Genomic DNA, 15,461 nt, shown 5'->3' with positions numbered 1-15,461 from the left:
AGATGATCGGCTCAGTTTAGTTTTATCAGCTAACTAAATTAGCTGTCTGCCGGTTGGCATATGTATGTACATATGCAGTATATATGAATGTGTCTGAGTAAATAGAGTGCCACAGGGTGTGTAGGTGTGTAGTGTCGCCACAACTAAATTGAGAGCGTTTCTAAGTGCAGTAATAAAGCGATTCTGGTAAATGCCGCAAAGCCTTCGAGTTCGGCTCTAATTGAGTAAATTATCGGGGGAAATGAAAATGGTTGGCCAGATGCGAGCGAACTTTGTGGCAATGTCTTGCTGATGTGTGGTTCTCCTGTGTCATTTGCCTGCGGAATCGGGCTAAAAAGTGGCTCTGCGGTTTGCTTTGTTTATGACAATTTATTGGCCGCCAACATTAATTAAACGGCAATCAAGGTCAGGAAACCGCAATTAAATTGCGACCAGATAGTTGAGAAAAACCATTCACATGCAAAGTGAAATGTGTGGACTCTGGCCAACCCAATTTTCCGCCCAAAAAGGGTTCGTTTGTAAGCCCTCTTCACTTCGAAGTTCACCTTTTGGCAAAAGTTTGCACACTGCATGCAGTTTATTTGCTTCATTTGAGCTGCTGACTGCATGAATCGAGTTTCGTACTGGCTCTGCCAACTATTTTATCCACTGAAATAAATCGCCGATTAAGCTTAAGTGGAAGCAGAAGCAAGTTTAACTACAGGAAAATTGGAACTATACTCGTATTCTGTTGGAAAAGTCCGTGCCATTTGTATTTTTCCCATGTCTCCAAATTTGCAATTGAGTACGAGCATTGCAAGAAAAAAAAGGCGTAAACATGAAAACAAGGCAAAAAAGAAAAATGTTGAATGGAACTATTTCCGGTCCATTGGTTGGCAAATATTTGCTACATTTGTTAGTCGTGAAAGCGGAAGAGATATCTACGGAGCCCAGAAACTCATGACAATTGCGGCAAGATAAATGTGCCCAGCGATGCGCGTGATTATTAATATTATTTTTCAATTTTTACCCAAATTCCATACTGAATTTGCCAGATTTCATTCAAACCATTGAGTTCCGAAAAGTGCTGCAAACTCGAGCTCGAATGGAATTTGAATCTGAATCCTGGGAGTCGCTGCGCAAACAGAAGGCCATGAATCAAGTTGAGGACAGCAGCCCCTGGTCAAACAATCAGTGCCCCTCTGGACAGCTGGCTACTTCTGCTCCTGATCCTGATCCCCCACTGAACTTGATTTGCACTCTGGGGCCTGAGCACTTGTTCCTGTGGATAAACGTTGGACTTGCTTGGACGAATCCCCGTCCAGTTTTGCCCCCTCCGTCAGAACTAGGAAACTAATGAGTGGGCGGACCATCCCTTCACTCCAACCAAAGTCATAATCACATGCACACAGACGAGGAGCAGCAGGTGCTTAAGTCATGAGGCTTTTAGGGAGTGGGATGGAATGGAGGGTGCCGACTGTAATTTGCTATTAATGGAGCGCAGAGCCGAGAGATTATAAGCGAATTTCAGAAATTATAAGCTCTAATGTCAACCAATTAGATGTGCACTGGCAGAACACCAGCGAAGTAATAAATGGCACCATTCATATCATTTTACTGGCATATTCACAAAGGTATGTAGTCGTAAAACCTCTTTGAACAACGATGTTCATGAGTCATGTTTTCAAGTGTGAAAATATGTTGAAAACACAGCTCGTTCTTATCGTGGCGCTTGTGGTTACTAATGATGAGCAGTGCTTTTCATTTTTACACAGATGCGATTCCGGAAAATACGCCCCCGGCTTGTTTTTGCCTCAATGATAAGCGCAAAGTGGTGGTTCAGACGAATTTCGCTAATTGGCAGGTGATAAGCAAAGTGTCCGAGAAAAGGGGAAATGCATGTAATTGACTCTGCCGCCGCTGAGGGAGCCATAAAAGCAGGTGATGAGCGGCGGGTTCCGGCCACAGTTAACGTGAATCTCGGCCAGCTCGAAGACGATGGACGCGAAAACTTTGATGCTGCTGAGCGCAGCCGTGGCCATATTCGCCTGCCACACGATCGCACAGCCACATTACGTTGAGGAGGAATCGGAGGAGGATTCAGAGGAATGGTGTCCGCCCAATGGCAACAATACCAACAATAATAACAACACCAATAATAATCCAAATAGAACCGAACACGACTCCGCCCTGTGCGCCAATTTCCAGCACATTCGCGATATGATCAACCAGACGGTGCTGCTCAACCTGATCGAGGTGCACTACAATTGCGACCTGAAGTTCCGCCGTGCCATGCGGTACTACAACACGCCCGGATTCGAGAAGACCACCCAGCAGCTCACGGATACGAATGCCTACCACACCGTTCTCCGGGAACTGCAGTCGGAGAGCGTGGATGTCGCCGACATCGAGACCGTTGCCGATATCTTCCACTGCATCATCCTGCCCGTCCGCAAGCCCGACCGCAACTGCGACTGCAAGGCCGTGAGGCACCACACCTTCGTTGGCGACCTGCTCGCCATCATGCCGCAGCAGGAGGTGCACAACTACGTGGCACAGTCGCGGGCGAACCTCACCAACTTTGGCAACTTCACCCGGGCGGTGGTCTCCAAGGAATTCCAGGCCACGCTGAAGGCCAACATTGTGAGTAGATCACGTTTTGTCCTTGCCACTCCACTCGTGCTGCATATAATAGGCTGAATGCAAAGCATTCCAAACATTTTATTCACACGAGCGTGGCAGTGTAGTTTCCACCGCCTTGTTCCTCATTCTCGCTCCCATTGTCCTGCAGAACAAACGCGACGTGGTGAAGCCACTGCGCACCCTGCGCAAGAACGGCTGGAACATCCCGGAGCTGCTCCGCGCCATGCTGACCATCTTCCAGTGGTGAGCGGAGCACTCGCAGCTGGAGTGCGGAGTATTCAGTGTGCCCCCCAATTGTATGTAAGCCCAATAAAGCAACAAGTGAAAGGAAAGGCACTCACGCTTGACACCTGTCCATTTCGTGGTGGGTTTGGGAGTTGGGAGGTGGAAGGTGGGAGTGGGTGGTGCAATTAACAGCCGTGGTGCCCGGCAGGACATCAACAAGTTTTCAGAACAGCCTCTTCGCCTTCAGCGGGCTCCATCCGCTGTAATTGACATCCATTCGTGACTGCAGCGGAAGTGTCGAGGAAGGAAGGATTCGTGTTGGAGATAATCAATCAAAGACTTTTCGCGTGGGTTCTGTGCGCGTTTTGTTCTTTTCACCCCATTTCTGCTTCAGCTCATTTTCATTTCCAGGAAAACCTGAAGTTGGCAAGCGTTATCTACAAGTTTTCTTGAAAACACTTTGCATTATTAATTGGGCAGCTCTTGAATGTTTGAAGTAAGTTATTTGAGTCGCGGAAATCAAAGTTCCAATTTGAAGTCGAATTAAAGTCTTCACATCTATGTAGTATTTTCGACTTAAAACTTAAAGCCTAGTAGTCACCGTCCTTACTAACCGTTTTGTAGTTGAGGCCCCCCGTCGATGGCGAGTGCTTTCCCATTAAGGACAGCCCTCCTCTGCCACTTGGGTGTCCCAGCTGGGTATTTGATTTGCCATCAGTCTTCCGCATTTTAGGCCAACGTATTTCAGCCATCGACGGCAGTGGCTTATCGGATGGTTATCGGGATTTGTGGCCCGCTTGGCGGCACTTGGCAAACGAATTAAGACTCGTTACACTTTCACAGCTCGCGCTCAATTTGCGAGCTGCCAGCTGGCGGGGGGTAGGCCCCCAGCTCCTTTGGTCCTTCGGCGAGGACTCTACCTATGCAGTCGTGCAATTTGAGCGGCACAAATGCCTGCTCATGGCAATTGATTTATGCCAGCGACGTGACTTCATTTCGGAGCAGGACACGGATTTGGATTCCGACTCGGATTCGGGGCTACAGCACCTGTTGTCGTCCTGGCATTTATTAAATTAACAAAGTAACAACCTCACTGCCAGGCGTTTGTGTGTGGGCGTGCCTATCCTGTGCAGGCCAAAGTCGATGCCATTATGCATTATAACTGTATAAACAAATCGTGAGCGTGCCACGCCCACCGCCCCCGCCCAAAGTACGTGCCTCGCAGAGCAGCAAAAAAAAAACCCACTCGAGTCCTCGAATCTGGCAGCTCCAACCTGAAACGTGGAACGTGCACCATGGACCGTCCCCCGGCTCGTGTGTCAATCAAGTTAAATGTTAATGAATTACTCGGCATCGAAACAAGGATATGCTGACAGGACCAAGGAGAGTGGGTCCGCCACTTGTTTTTCTTTCTACACACTCCGGTTTTGCCCCGCCTCCAGCTGCGGTTGGGCTGACTAGTGGCTAGGTCCTTGGCGAAGTGTGGTGACTTTGGGAGGCTCAGGCCAAGTCGAATATAAGTGTTATATGATACCAAAGAAAGTTGATCCTTGACTTGGATGTTTTCCCACGTTGTAAATCATAAATTTTAAACTAATTTAGTAACACTCTTTTCAAAGTAAGGCACTCAAAGGAGTTTGGAATTATGCAACAATATGTAATTTTTCATAGCCTACTTTTAGGTAGCTTATTAAAAGAGCTGGCTGTTATGGGAAATTTGGGCCGCCTCCATGACCATTTAAGGGGTATCAAGCCAGTCGAACCTCCACCCTGACCACGGTCGCTTTCACTGTCATTGCCATGGTCAGAATGGAAAGACTTTCGCCTATCTGGCCGTGGCCCGCCTGTCCGCGTCCTTCTTCCTTCTGACAGCGAACAGGGGCGAAATAAATCGTTGCATACTTACGTGGGCAAACAATTTGCGCCCTCGTCTTCGCCTGCGAAAATCGAGAATGCGGGCACTACGCGTAGCTACGTGTCATTGAATTCATTACGCCGTCAGCCCTGTTATTTTTTCCATTTCCTCGGGGCGCATGCACTAGATTAAACGGGCAAAAACCAAAAACACCAAGCATAGTCAAGCAAAAAGGTGAATAAGAAAAACAACAACGCAGCAGCGATTTGCCTGTTGAAATGAAATAATTAATTAACGCTGTCGTTGCCCGAATCGTGATTTGCTTGCCAAACAACGCCCGTGTGTATCTGTGACACCAGCAAACACCAGTCAAAAGGTCGACCACCATGCAAATGGCAAATGGTGTGTTTATTTTTGCAGCGCCAGCGTATTTACATTCGTCACTAATAAGGCTGCATTCCGGCTTTTTTGATGCATTCCGACAAGAAGATGCATCTGACGGATGCTATGGCAATCGCTTTAAATCAAACCAGTGTAATTAAGCCGTCGGAGGGAAAACCAATTATTGCATCACTTTTAATGAATTATACATCCGCAAAGCGCGAAACAAAAAATGCACTGAAAAGGGAAAATTAATTAGTGAAATGCCCTTTGTGGTGAACCAATATTAGCACTGGAAAAGTATTTAACTCGCGAATAATGCACGAAAATCGATTAAAATGCTTTTTTAATCGCAAATTATAACAGATATTATAATTATATTCGAATTATACAACTAATAATGTGCCATATTAAGCTGGTTGATTTATAAATCAAATTAAATCACAAAGTCTATTCAGTGTATGCTCACATTTACCGCATTCCCTTCGCCCCTCGGGCCTAAAGAATCGAAGGCAAATTTGCCATTGCGCAATTTATAGAGAATCGTTACCAATTGTTGGCTTGATTTGTTTTCAAATTTTATTATGGTAACGAACGCAGCTCGGCGACAAATGCGATTTGAGTCGATTGATTTCCAGCAACAGCTCGATGGCCAAGTGCAATGTGCAATATGCTGGCTCTTTAGCCTTCCAAGGACTCGGCTCCAAATCGAGTTTCGAAAGAGGAGCAGGGCGTTGCAGGATAGTCTCTGTTTAGTATATGTTCACACATACATTTAATTATTACATAAAACCGAACTCGCTTTGCAAACTAGCAGATAGAATCGCCTGGAATGGCCAATGTCCTGTTTGCTCCTGAGAGCAGCTCCTTTTCTCCTCTTCGAGGGCCATTACTTTCGCTCGCCCTTTGTCTCGTACTATTGGGAATTGGAGCTGGTCTGAAGTGCGCTAAAATAATGTGTTTCGTTGATAAAATTCTTCCCACTCAGTGCTCTCATAACACTTCGGATTTATGGCCCGTGCTATCGGTGCTGCTCCCTCCGTCGAATCCGAATCCGCATCCGAATCGAATTGGGAAAGTGAAACCGCACGGGCCAGTGGCCATAAATAAATGTGGAGTATCAGCTAGCAAATCTCATTACTTGGACCCCGGCCATCTTGGCCGGCGAGGAATCGATGAAGCACCCAACTGGCATACAGCCAACCAGCCAACCATCCGACCCAATCCCGCCCAGAAGCCGCTTATCTGCGGCGGAAGATTGACCAGCCGAAGTGCATATCCCGGATACAAATTCCCCAGATGAATAATTCGAGGCATTGCAAGATTTCGCAGTGGCAATTCGATTCGATCGGCTTCGCACTCTTAACGAGCGTGTTTAAGTGAAATTTGCGGCGGCCAATAATGTATAAATTAATAGCCTTCATTCGAGTTCCGCGAGTGGGAAAGGACGCAGGACATGGCAGTTGTGATGAACTGATTTTCGCCAAACGTGAATTATTTAATGAGCCAGTGGAAAAGTATGAAAAGTATGAGGTTTACCTGATGATGCGATACTCTGAGCACTTGACAATGATTTAAGTGAAGAGTAATTTTTGTTTTTGATGCATGTAAATTAATTTAAAACCCTTTGTGCGCGCTTCTTTTCGCATTCGCATTCCGTGAAATGTGGCAGCCGACATAATAGCCCAGTTTAATACCATAAATGTTTTACAAGTGAGACAGCTCCTCTAGTTGGCAGCAGGCCAATGCATTTTCCGCAAAAAGAGTCATGAAAAGTGGCAGACAATGGAGAGCAATGAAAAATGCGAGGAAACTATAAGTCCTCTGCGAACTTTCCAAATAATAATGGAATGGCCATCTTTGGCAAATGCCCTAATTATCAGTTAGAACGCACACTTGCCACACACATCGGGGCACTGGAATAGTTTTGGCCCGGTCGGCGCGGTCGTGAGATGAGCTCAAGTTTGGCCAACTCCAGCCAGCAGGAATATTATTATTTTTTCTGTTGACTCTTATCTCGGCTACCAACTACTTTTGCCAGCAGGAGGAGGGGAAAGCCGGAATCCTTGTGGCCTCTAGAGTGGCCATGCGGGCGTTGCTTTTCTAACCAGCGCAAATATTTTAACCTACAGGCCAGGACAAAAACCGGAAAAGCCGGGCTAAAGGAGACTGCGGGGTTGGCCAAGTAAATAAATGTTTTCGAGATAAACTGGCGCTTTGTGTGCCGATTCACTTGCCCTGCTCTTCTGTTTCGCCTTAAAGCCTTAAAGAGTTCCAAGTCGCAGAGTCGCCGAGTTTTTTGCACTTTGCATGCAAGCGCTGAAAATCCGCAGCATGCCAATATGGCAGCTCCAAAGGACTCCCTTTTGGGAAACCCTCGATTGTGTGTCCTGCCGGCTACGTGACTTTGGCACGCGTCGCGTTCCGTCTGCTGACCCACGGCCATTTCCCATTGTTGGTCATTAATTTGAAGGCAAGTGTGTGTTTGGGGCTAAGCCGTCGAACGCGCGCCTTTCGTCACCAAACCGCACGCGTTTAGTGGTAGTAGTTCGTTCGCAGGACAGGGTGATCACCTCAGTATCTGTAATGGGTATCCAAAGGTATGGCAATCTAGTGAGCAGTTACTGATTATTATGCTGATGTTCTAATACCTTTTATGCACAAACCTATTACTAGAAGTAAGCGAAGTGGAGCACCCTGTTGGGGCATATGCTCTGACCACTTTGTCATCCGACTCACGTAGGGGACGCACGTATGGCAGCCCCTGAAAGGATTGTCCGCGCTCCGGTCAAGCTTGGCCCCGGCCCGGTCCTTGGCCATCAGCTCGATTAGATGTTGTGGCCTGGCTGCGTCCTTGCGGTCATGTTTTGTGGATTCAACCTAGCTGACCGTCTGGTCTGGCTTTTACCCTCTCTGGGAGTTTGGTAGTGGGAGTGGGAGGATTCGGAGTAAGTGTCGAAGGACCGAGAAGCGTTAAAAAATGTTTTAGCAGCGCATTTTTGGGGTTAACAGCGCGCACGTGCTGGCCAAAAAGGAAAGGGGTTAGCAGGGGTTGGTTAGAAGGGGATTTGGCCAAAAAGGTGGCGACAATGGCGTCGAGTGTTGAGAGCACTGGGCCAAAAGATTTATCTAGCCTGGCAGTACGTACGTGATGACAACAATTGTGTCAACCGGCGGAATGCCCGAGTGCCAGAACGCCTGAGTGCTGGACTGCCGTGAAATATGAGGAACATGAGGAACATGAGGAATATGTTCGAGTGTGTTTCGCACAGCCAAGTGGGGATGTCTTGTAAATCTCGATTAAATCTCCGGCAGACGTGTGCTCCTCGGAAAGACAAATAAACTGCAATCGTCGGGGCATATATCCTAATTCCATTTTGATTATCTGCCTCCGGGGGGCCGAGTGGCTTTGGGGCAATCGCTGCAGCTGTCTGGAGGCCCAACAAATGTCTAATGTGGCTGGGAGCCACTGCTATCTGCACTGCCATCGTATGCTCCACTTTCAAATCCCAGATGCAGAGCGGCCTCCTCCACTGTCCCCAAGTCCCAATTTCCCAGACGAGCATTAACGAACATTTCCTTTGCCTGCACCGTGAGAAAGGCTGGCCCAGCAATATCCCTTTTTAAATCTATTCATCTTCAGGTTAACTTCAATGATATAAATCTATTCAACTTTAAGGTAAAAAGAATTCAGAGTGCTGTTTCAGTTGAAATCAATTGTGTATTTATTCAAACGAATTCTAAGTACTTTATTGTTGCAGTGGCAGGTACCACGATGCAATCGAAACCCTTTGGATAACCGAAAGTCAAGGCAAAACCTGCTCCATTGAATCCGTGCAGCCATTAACATTTACGATTTCGCATCCGGGGGACACCCCATCCTCCCCATCCCCTCCCACTCACCCACTCACTAGCAAACCAGATGTTTGCCATCAAGGATTGGATGTGGATGGAATCCAGGTTCGGTTCGCAGATTGGTAGGCGTTTAACTGGCGATGGCAGCTGAAACACATCCTGTGATATGTGAAGTGAGGTAAAATGCATTGCAATTCTGGAAATCGACGAGGACTCTCTATTTGTTTGCAGTTTATCTGGCACCGGGAGTGGTGGAGCCTGTTGGCCCAGTGTGATCCCCTTAGTGAGTCAGTGGGCCGGAAAGCGGCTAAAGACTTGCAGCCAGCCAGCTGGACCAGCTTGTGTCTAAAGTTTTGCATTTTAATAGCCTCTTAACTGCCGACCATTTGCACAGTGTTTGCTTATGTTGCCCCACAGGTCGGAAGCTCTGAGTGGTGGCTGTCCTTCAGCCGAGTCCTTTTGGCCAGGTGTGGCTGGGCCCTGCCCCCTGAGATTTGCATGCGATTGCATTTTCAACTTGGCCAATTTTCGGTTCATTGTAGGCGCTTAGCCCCGCTTCCCCTGGAGTGAACTTGGATTTGATTCCGACATCGCAACGCATGCACGTCAGTTGGCTTGGTTTTTGGATTTGGGCTTGGGATAGAGTTTGTGGCCAGTAATAGTTTAATTGTTCCTGCAATCAACTGAGGTTGCATTGCTGAGATGCCAAAGTGAACCACAATCTGCTCCCAGATTGTGGACCTTAGCTCAGCAAATCGCTTAAAAGCGATTGGTTTTTGGAGCCGAGGCTGCTGGCCTCATTAAAATAAGCTTACTTAAGCTAATTCTGGCTATCTAGTTATTCTTGATACTTAAAAATAGATAAACTACTTAACTGCATGACATGAGGCTTGAAGTGAATTGATGTCAGGGGGATTTTGCATGGCCTCTGCTGGCTGCTGTTTTAATGACAGCTATTTGACTTGATGTGTGGCCAACAGGAGGAGTTCCATCATCATCAGGAGCACTGCTGCCAGCGCCAAGTCACGTTCTGGCTTGAATTTTCTTCGCTACTTGCTTTCTTTCAAGTTTTTCCCCAGTTTCACCCTGAGATCCCCACTTTCTGGCCGCTTTTCCCGTGGAAGATTCGTGACGCGACGAGATGCCACGCTAATGCACGCCCTGCAAAGTATGCAATAAATCTGGCGTTGGCTTGGGGCCACCTGTGCATGTGTAGGTGTGTGTGTGTGTGTGTGAGGGGGAAGAGAAAGGATTCACTGTCATCTGTCTATCAGAAGCATTAACAGCTTTTACTTACTTCATGGCAGCCGCTTTAACACTTGCCACAAAAGCAAATACGACCATCTAGGCCAGAGAATGCCAGAGAATGAAAGGCATGCGACAAAATGTTTGCTTAATAATTTCCTGCCACCACACTTGTGTTTGTTGCCACGCATCCAGCGGATGCCACTACAGCCACCACATGAAAGAAGCCGCCGGGTAAACAAGTAACCCCGTCCCGCCAGTCTGGGACTTAAATCCTTTCGGCTATGGGTCACCCCTTCCTGTGGTCAGGGGAATGTGCGAGGATGCCTTGGGATGCCCGGCACGTTTTGGTTCGTTGAAAACTTCAAACTGCCGCCGGTAAAAATCAAATTGAATTAGCCCAAGTGAAGGGTAAGCGAAAAAGTGGTTTCAGTGCGTTCACCGTATTGATTTGCGCTTTATTCAACACAATTCTGTATTACCTTAAAGCTAACTTAGAGCTACTTTCAGTTTCTCAGTTTCACTTAGTTACAAGTTATAGTGTTAAATATATCCTATGTCCATTTCAGATGATTAATTAGGTTGGCCAGCTCTGATCGTGTTGGGGAACCGTACCCAGGTTCGCCTTGCAGACGGGGCACGAGTGATGGATCTCGTTGAAGCCGTCGAGGATGCAGGGTATCAGCCAGCATCCCATGCCGCAGGTGGTGAACAACACGATGCCCGAGGCCACGTAGGCGATCGTTCGCCGCCGCACCTTGGTGGTCGTCTCGATCTCGTCGTGGCACAGTGGACAGATCATCAACGAAGATGTATTCCGCGGGAGCAGCGTCCTGGTGCTCAGCGATCTGTGAGGTGCCCAGCCCATGGCCTCCTCATACGAAGGCGGGGGTGTGCTGGACACCTGGGCGTAGGAACTCATGTTATTTACTCTTTCAGTCTTAGTTTGTTTCCACTCAATGTGTTTCACTTAATGCGAGAGCTCAAAGCAAACTAGTTTTCTGGACTAGCACTGCTGAGTTCTTGATAAGCGACTAATAATACTTCCAAGAAAAGCTACACCCGGAACAATTTTTATATAACTTTAGGAGAACTATTTATTTTAATAGTCTCATTCGTTCCTATGAATATGTATTTCACATATCTAAGCTTGTATAATCACTTTACATGTTACTAGCACTTTTAAGCCAATAGTTTAAATTTTAATAGCACTTTAAACCAAATAGGTTTGAAATGAATGCCACTTTAAAACAATTTCTTTAAGCACTTAGTCCGGATTTGCGAAAGTCAACCACTTAAGGCGAAGGCTCGGAGTAAACTGATTTAAGCACTTGCATTGCTGAGCTTTTCCGACATTTGATAAGCGACTTCGCAGAGCGCGAATAATATAATAATTCTGTGAAATCGAGTGTTTCAACAGATTACATTTTCTAGGTAATGAATGCAAATGCAATGGGAGGAGCAAACATACTGATAACATGTATATTTCGATTATATTGCACAACTTTTGAAATTTATGAGCTACGTAGTGCAGGGTACTTTATATTTCGGATATTTACTATTATCGCTTTTAATTCTTATCGCTCCTATTTTTAAGAAACTCTTTGCATGACTAATCTGTTAATAGGCATGAAAGTTATGTGAAACAGCTTTTAATGGCACAGAGCAACTGAGCAGCAGAGCACTACCTATTTTTCATTCATTTTACAACCCTTTGAAACTGATAATTTACAGCATTTCTTGGCTATAAATTAAATGCTTTATTTAATTAAAGCCAAGTGAAGGGCGAAAAGCCGAAATGGATTCAATCAGAGGCAAATTGCTGAATCTCAACTGTTCTTTAAAGAGCCCCCAAGCGATAAATTCGATTTGTGCAAATAAACGAGTATAGCAATCGGCATTTAGCCATTAAGCCCACGAATTTGCATATGTGCCACAAGACGCACAGTCATCCGTTGGAATTCAATAAATGCGAGACTCATCCATCACTGTCAACTTAAGCTGCATGCGGGCCGAGCTTTAATGTCGCCTTAAACGCTGCGCTTAAAGCACCGACCGAATGTCAAATGTGCCGTGTGTTGTGCTAATGAAATATGGACAAGACACACACACACACACTCACACACACACACGCGCGCAAAGAGACACACACAGAGAGCTACGACGACTAGGAGCATTGCGTATACGCAGTGGGGACCCGGTGTGCGGTGGCATCAACTTATCGATGCTGTCAATGAATTTCAGAGGCGAGTGTCTGAAATGAAATTTTTCCTAAGGCCAGTTGCACATGCTGGCAGGCAAAATTCAAATTCAAATTTTTCGAAAGCAATTACTCACGATGCTTTGATGTGGCTGCTCAGTTGCTTTGAACTCCCGCCGCCAAGCCAATAAGATGTATATAAATACTTGTGTGTATATATAGAGTAAAAATGAGCAACAAAGCGGGAATGCCTAGAATGCAGGCACATTTTCGCCAGCTATTTCAATTTTGAATGTCTAGGTCTTCCGCATTGGTCGAGGTAACCGAGGAGTCCTGTCGCCAGAAAGCAGCTACATTTCTGCGCCCTTTAAGCGCCTTTATGGCTAATTAAATGAAACTGAACAGATCCGCCCTAATTGCCGGCGTCAGCAGGTGTATTAAGAATTAATAAAAACGTAGAACTGCCTGGGAATGGACAATGTTCATGGGTTTTTATTGTTTTTTATTGACTGCCATGTTTCAGGGCTTTTAATTAACTTTTCGTATTGCCGTCGCCATGCGAACGGATTTTGTGGCCAAGCTTAGGGGTAGAAGGGTTTAAAGTAGCGAGAATGTGGCGAAATTTAAAATTCAGCTTATTCGCTCTCTCGTATTAATGTAATTTTGTATTTGTTTGCGCCGCACCACATGGCGTATGATTAATGCGCCGTCCGGGACTCGGCACATTTCATTAAATAAATTGTAATTTATCAAAAGCTATTCGCCCCTGGACCACAACCAACAAGCAGAAGCCAAAGCAAATCAAATAAATTACAGACAAGTTGAAAAACTTTGACCATTAAATGCCCCAAACCAAATACGGCCAATGACGACGACTTGTCGTTGTTTTTATTTTTTCCAATCCGTCGGCCAGTTGTTTTATACGCCCCAGCATTTCATTGCAATTGATTTTTGGTGTCAGCTGCACGCTCACCCGGAGACAGACATGTCCTGCCACCAGGACCGCCAGGACCGCCAGGACCTCCAGTTCTCCCACTGCCGGCGTCGACAAATGCTGTGATGCTGTGGTTGCGGCTCAAGTTTGTCGGCAAATTGAAAACTTTGTTGGCTGTGGGCTCTTGGTTAACTTGAGGCACATCAATACAACATTTTTCCATCGTCATCCCCTCGCACCCCATCCTCAACCCGATTCCAGCCCATTCCCAAATAAACAACCAGGCGAACAAGCCGCCAAAACCAGAGGGCTCGGTCGCCTGTTGTGGCCATCCTGCTGATTGCATTAACCACCCAAGATGGAGTCAAACAATAACGAAAATTTGGGGGAATCGAAGGAAGTATCGAAGCGGGAAATACCCTATTGCCATGTGAAGCAGAATGTCCTTTGGGCGGCTATAATGTTCCAAGCAAACAGAACCTAGAAGTTACTTTAAATGTTGTTACTTGCATATAAATTTATTTGACATACACTTATTGATTAATTAGCAAAAAGCGTATAGAAACAGGGTTCTAGTTATTAGCAGATTTAACTAAACAAGACGTCCTTTGAGCCGTTAAGTGCGTTCGAGGACTCAGCTTTTCGCACCGAGCATCCAAAGCTATTTCTCACCAACCAAAAATAGCTGTTCTTAAGGTGGCAAGAGCTGCTTGCTTTTAATATAAATAAATAAACAGGCGGCTGTCCGAACTGATGGACGTGGCAGGCAAATCGAAGCTGGAAGCCCAATCCGTTAATAGAAAATGGAAACTGGCTTAAAAACCCTTAGCAGAATGGCTAGCCGAAATCGCCTGCTCCCGCATGGCAGGCGCTGTAGAAGGAGGGAGTTTTGGGTGGAGGATGCACCTGGACCGAGATGGTTTCCTCGTCCAGCTGGACGTCGGTGCTGGAGAAGGGCGAGGCGCCGGTTATCTGGCCGTAGAGCGGCTGCATCACCCGGATGGTGGCCACCCGCTCGCGCCAGGTGTGCCAGAAGTGCTGCTTGAAGATGTGGCCGCCGAACTCGAAGATCATCGGGTGCTCCAGAATGGCCAGAGGCTTACCCAGCGGCTGGACAATGTTCAGCATCATGAGGCAGCGCGTCGCCTTGCGAAAGAAGTGGAAGCGGATCAGCTGCAGTGGCAGCATGCTGACCAGCTCGAAGCTCTCGATCTCCGGATCCTGGCCGCGGTCCAGGAAGCCCGGCTCATCCTCGTACTTGGAGAAGTTGTCGCAGCCGAAGAGCAGGCGATTGCAGGTGAGGCCTATGTGGTACTGGCGCAGTCCCACGCCGCGAATGTCCACCAGGGTGAAGGGATTCTCCACCAGCACCGGCTCGTAGATCTCGTCGTATTCGGCGAGCAAAACTTTCTGCACTCGGAACATCCCCGCCAGCGACAGCGAGTTGGGCTGTAATTTAATTGAAATGTCAATCAAAGTTTCGCCCGTCTATTTGTTTTCTTTGAGTTGTCAACTGCTGTGGATTCCCCGGCCTGCTGCGGTATCGAAAACTATCCGGCCAAGTCGATTATATCGTCGCCATAGCCATAGCGAAGTCAAAGCTACCTGAATGGTGCTTAAAAAATTATAAAACATTAAGGAAAGTATACGCTTATCCATTTTTGATTTATACCTTGGCATGCTCTTGGAGAACAGCTTCAAAGTGAAAAACTTTCACTTTAATAATTTGAAAACCCCCGTATTACTGCACTGCACCTCATTGAACATCAATTTCCGAGATAATCACTTGTTGGCGCTGCTCGTAAAGTTTACCAATGCCCGACTTAAAGGACATTTCATTTCCGATATTTTCCACCCAGCAAGGATCCAACAAGTTGGCAGTTTTTGCCATCACAGTTCTCTGTTCGACATGGCTACAAGTTCCTGGCCATAATCTTGGCTTATGACTGCCACAGTGCACATCTTTCGCTCTTCTTGTTCTGTCAGGGCAAACACTTTTAAAATATTCTGATTTATGACAAACTTTCGCCGCCCGTTTGCAACTTTTCGCAGTTGCCATTTGGCACTTTCCACTTTCAAGTCCATGTCCTTGCGCTCACCATTTCCACCATTTTCTCTGGCTGCCGGCTGGCAATCGGTGGCGG

The 15,461-nt window shown here is 46.7% G+C and overlaps 3 protein-coding genes across 3 annotated transcripts; 1 reads left to right on the top strand and 2 right to left on the bottom strand.

The window, feature by feature from the left end:
- Positions 1–1,938: 1,938 nt before the first annotated feature.
- Positions 1,939–2,954, top strand: LOC6531840. Its single transcript, XM_002092591.4, has 2 exons — positions 1,939–2,622; positions 2,771–2,954. The coding sequence occupies exons 1-2, from the start codon at positions 1,978–1,980 to the stop codon at positions 2,867–2,869; spliced, it is 744 nt and encodes a 247-aa protein (XP_002092627.1). The 5' UTR covers positions 1,939–1,977; the 3' UTR covers positions 2,870–2,954.
- Positions 2,955–10,607: 7,653 nt separating this feature from the next.
- Positions 10,608–11,508, bottom strand: LOC6531839 (cell death-inducing p53-target protein 1). Its single transcript, XM_002092590.3, has one exon. The coding sequence runs from the start codon at positions 11,103–11,105 to the stop codon at positions 10,761–10,763; it is 345 nt and encodes a 114-aa protein (XP_002092626.1). The 5' UTR covers positions 11,106–11,508; the 3' UTR covers positions 10,608–10,760.
- A 2,296-nt stretch (positions 11,509–13,804) lies between these two features.
- LOC6531838 lies at positions 13,805–14,925 on the bottom strand. The gene has a single exon (XM_002092589.4). The coding sequence runs from the start codon at positions 14,740–14,742 to the stop codon at positions 14,155–14,157; it is 588 nt and encodes a 195-aa protein (XP_002092625.2). The 5' UTR covers positions 14,743–14,925; the 3' UTR covers positions 13,805–14,154.
- Positions 14,926–15,461: the final 536 nt, after the last annotated feature.

This window comes from Drosophila yakuba, chromosome 2R, assembly GCF_016746365.2.
Source record: "Drosophila yakuba strain Tai18E2 chromosome 2R, Prin_Dyak_Tai18E2_2.1, whole genome shotgun sequence".
Taxonomy (NCBI): Eukaryota; Metazoa; Arthropoda; class Insecta; order Diptera; family Drosophilidae; genus Drosophila; species Drosophila yakuba.
Note: the sequence above shows the minus strand (reverse complement) of the source record. Positions and strands in the feature narration are given on the sequence as shown.

What these genes read in the sequence shown, in the direction of transcription:
- LOC6531839 (XM_002092590.3), bottom strand. Translation starts at nt 11,105, where the DNA reads ATGAGTTCCTACGCCCAGGTGTCCAGCACACCCCCGCCTTCGTATGAG.
- LOC6531838 (XM_002092589.4), bottom strand. Translation starts at nt 14,742, where the DNA reads ATGTTCCGAGTGCAGAAAGTTTTGCTCGCCGAATACGACGAGATCTAC.
- LOC6531840 (XM_002092591.4), top strand. Translation starts at nt 1,978, where the DNA reads ATGGACGCGAAAACTTTGATGCTGCTGAGCGCAGCCGTGGCCATATTC. An exon ending in CCACGCTGAAGGCCAACATT is followed by an intron (nt 2,623 to 2,770) that starts GTGAGTAGATCA and finishes ATTGTCCTGCAG; the next exon opens with AACAAACGCGACGTGGTGAA.